Consider the following 4,207-nt stretch of genomic DNA (forward strand, 5'->3'; position numbering starts at 1 on the left):
TCAAGAAAATGTGCGTCTCTCATTTCTACTTGGCCCCCATGGCTGCTTACGCTGCGCTTCTTGCTCTTGCTCGATCTTTGCAAGATATTTTGGAACTTAAACAGTATGTCGATCTTTTTCACAGAGAAAAAATCATTTATCTCAGTGGAATAGTTGATTTTATTGTCACTTTCCTCGAAGATTATTCAGATGAGCATAGTGGAGCTGTCGATTGGTTGGGAAATGAAATCAGAAAAGCTGCATATGAAGCTCAAGATTTCATGGATTCGTATTATTGTTTGGCATTAACTACTGATAATTGGAAATTTTCAGCCGACAAGGTGAACTTGGATCGAGACTTAACCATGGCGTTTGAAAGGATTGGTTTTATTTGGGAAAAGACAATGAAGATGAAGAACAGTGACGCAGCAAAAGATCTCCAATCCGTGTCTTATTCTTCTCCTATTGAGCGTTCATCTACGACCCAAGCCACTGCCAAAAACATGGTTGTGGGATTTGATGATGATTTGAATTCAATCAAAGAAAGGTTATACGAGGATTCTGCTAAGCTTCTAATCATCCCAATTGTGGGGATGGGAGGAATCGGGAAGACGACTCTAGCCAGAAGAGCTTATGATGATTCAATACTTTCTCAATTCTTTGACAAATGCGCATGGATCACAGTGTCACAGGAGTATCAAAGGAGAGAGATTCTTTCAGGCCTTTTCAAGTCCATCAAGAATGAACAATCTGATAAGAGCGAAGCAGAACTGGCAAAATTGGTGTATCAAAATCTCTTGGGGAGGCGATATCTCATTGTCATTGATGATATGTGGAGTACCAAGGCTTGGGATGATTTGAAGATGATATTCCCAGATGAAAGCAATGGGAGTCGAATCTTGTTAACCACTAGGCTATTAGATGTGGCTTCTTATGCAGGATGTTCAGATACTCTGCTTCACCAAATGAGTTTGATAAATGAAGATCAAAGTTGGGAACTACTTCAACAAAGGGTTTTTGGACAACAATCTTGTCCTCTCCAACTGGTGGAAGTCGGAAAAAAGATTGCGAAAAATTGCGGTGGACTTCCACTCACCATCGTGGTGGTTGCAGGGCTACTCCTCTCTTCAGGCAACATGATGAGAGAACAATTGTGGGAAAATATTTCGGAAAATATAAGATCTAGAGAGCCTACAATTGCGCTTCAATGCTCAAAGATACTATGTTTTAGCTATGATCAGTTACCTCTTCGATTAAAACCATGTTTCCTCTACATTGCAGGTTTTCCGGAAGATTCTGAAATGGATGTTTCTCAGCTGATCAGGTTGTGGGATGCTGAGGGATTTCTGAAACCAAATGATGGGTTCAAATGCTTGGAAGATGTCGGGGAACGATATTTGGATGATCTTGTGAACAGAAGTTTGCTCTTTGTGATGGAGAAAAGTCCTGAAGGGAAACTCAAAAATGTAGGAATCCATGATATGTTGAGGGAGATTTGCATAACAAAAGCTGAAGAAGAAGAGTTTCTTCATCATGTGTCGTCCAAAGCGAATTCAAGAACAAAAGTCATATTGAATCCATATCGCCGCCTCAAAATTCATTGCACGAGGATTTTTCAAGAATGGGATATCCTAGACTCGAGAGTACGATCAATTCTACTTTTCGCTAAGATACATCTGGAGCCAAAATTAAGTCTACGTTCTAGGCACATTGGTGTCTTGGAGGCACCCGGCGTAATTTGGCAGAATTTTTCACATGTAGTCTCTATATTCGTCAATTTAAGGTACTTTGCTTTTGCCATAGGCTATGCATCGTGCCCCCAAGGATTGCCAATCTCACTATCAAAACATCCCAATCTCGAAACTATAGTTGTTCATTGTAGAATAAACTCAGATTGGGATGAAATTATATTACAAGTACCAAGTGAAATTTTAAAGATGCGGAAGTTAAGGCATCTCATCTGGGACAACCCTTTTCGTTTAAGACCCTATCAATATCATTCCCCTTATAACATTGGAATTGTTCGTGAAAGTTGTCTGCAAACAATCGAGACAGCGATTGATTTGATATTTGATGAAGAGATCATCAAAACACTTGTGAATCTGAAGAAACTTAAAGTCGAATATCACATGGAGAATCGTCATTGGGATGATTTCAATCTCGACAACCTTTTCCATTTAAAGAACCTGGAGGACTTAGAAATCTCCATGTACTTGCCTCTTCATGATCCCTCAAATTTATTGCCATGGAACCATGCTTTTCCAATGGGTCTAAAGAGGTTATCTCTACAAGGAGTCCCTTTTCCTTGGGAAAACATGGCCATAATTGGATCACTTCCGAATCTTCAAGTTCTCCAGATGATAAACATTAAAGTCACTGAATTTTCGGAGTGGACGATGAAGGAAGGCCAATTTCTTGAACTCAAGTACTTGCATTCTTCCTTGGATCATCTGGTGGAGTGGGAAATGGAAAAAGAGCACCTCCCGCGCCTCGAAAGCTTGATTCTTACGCGTGCGCAGATTAGTGAGATTCCCAGTAGCATAGGAGAAATAGATACGCTTCAATACATCGAGCTGCAGTACTGTGAAAAATCATTGGTGGACTCAGCCAAGCAAATTCAAAAGCTTCAACATGAAAATGGGAACGAAACTTTCCGTGTTCGTGTCATTGGTTACCGTGGATACGATGTTCTGTTTTGAACAATTATAATGCCCTCATTGGAAATAGTGTCTTGTAAGAATTTTTTGAGGTGAGCCTACAATGGAATTTTTTTGTTTTGTAAAATATCTTTGCGCCAATATCTCATTTCAAAGCAAAAAACTTTGGAGTTCATTAGTATTTTTTTTAAAAATTTTACAATATTCATGTCATTTGAACATCTAATACAAATAGGAAAAAAAAAGGTCTGTATTTACAAAGAGAGAAACAAATAAATCGATACCCTGTTCAGCACCTTAATTTGCTAATGCACTATTCGTACGTACGAGATGGTATTTAATGCCACCTACTTACGTAAAGCCGATGCATGCCACCCTTGTTATAGATTGGTTGTCTAATATATTTCCATACCATATATACAGTCGTTTACTTGTTTATGAATATTTACTATGTTTTTTTTTTTCTCTGAATCATAATTCATTTTCACATTTTTCATATGCATGTACCAACAGTACTTTAGATATAACTATATTTTTGGTTAAGTTATACCAAAGACAAAGAAATATCTTTGCGCCAATATCTCATTTCAAATCAAAAAACTTTGGAGATCATTAGTATTTTTTTTAAAAAATTTACAATATTCATGTTCATTTGAACATCTAATGCAAATATATTTATATATAGTTTGATTTCATGGATGTAATATATGAGAGATGAATAAAAGTATATTAAAAACATGATGAAATATGGATAAACAATACATATACATAAGCAATATGTTGTTTTGTATGTTGTTAATTTTATATAATTATTTTGTTTATTACTATATAATTTCTTAATTGTTATTTCTAATTTCTACTCATCCTCCATTAATATAATGCATTGACAAATATTTTTCATCTAACCCACATACAATTTCATATTCGGTCATGAGATGACATTGGACTAACAAAAAATAAAAAAAAATATGAGATGAATAAAAATTTGTGGATAATCCCAATTTCATCCAATGTACCAAACGGTACCTTAGAGTTTGGTTTAACATAGCCTAAAATGAATTTTTGTATTTGTTTTCGGAAGATTTTTGTTTGATAGTTAATCAAAGAAAATAGTGCGAGGAGAATACAAACTCGTTTTATTGGAGGGAACTGAAGTTTTGTTTGAACATGTACTTTAAAAATATTTTTAATATGTTGTAATTTGAAAAAAAAAACATAAAATATGTGTTTGAATAAAATTTTGGGAGCTGGAAGGGTGTGTGTGATATCCAAACACGTATTTTAAGTTTTTAGCCAGAATGGGTGTGTATGCTACATGTCTAAAATTACAAGGGTTACTAGCTCAAAAAAGTTTCATATTGGATTATCAGCAAATCCGAGATTTCATGGTGGTAATATATGTCATTTCCCTTAAAATTTTGTAAAATTTTTTGAAAAATATTTTTAAATTTTTTTTCTCCAAATATAGTTGAAAAACACTTAAAAGATGTATTAGAAAACACTATGGAAACCCAACAATTTTTCCCCCAATAATTGCACTCCTTGCAATAAATGGGAATTGAATCCATGAC

The 4,207-nt window shown here is 35.4% G+C and overlaps 1 protein-coding gene across 1 annotated transcript; it reads left to right on the forward strand.

The window, feature by feature from the left end:
* LOC140864319 (putative late blight resistance protein homolog R1A-3) lies at positions 1 to 2,872 on the forward strand. Its single transcript, XM_073268425.1, has one exon. The coding sequence runs from the start codon at positions 9 to 11 to the stop codon at positions 2,676 to 2,678; it is 2,670 nt and encodes an 889-aa protein (XP_073124526.1). The 5' UTR covers positions 1 to 8; the 3' UTR covers positions 2,679 to 2,872.
* The last annotated feature ends 1,335 nt before the right edge of the window (positions 2,873 to 4,207 follow it).

This window comes from Henckelia pumila, chromosome 4 (genome assembly GCF_033568475.1).
Source record: "Henckelia pumila isolate YLH828 chromosome 4, ASM3356847v2, whole genome shotgun sequence".
Classification (NCBI taxonomy): domain Eukaryota; kingdom Viridiplantae; phylum Streptophyta; class Magnoliopsida; order Lamiales; family Gesneriaceae; genus Henckelia; species Henckelia pumila.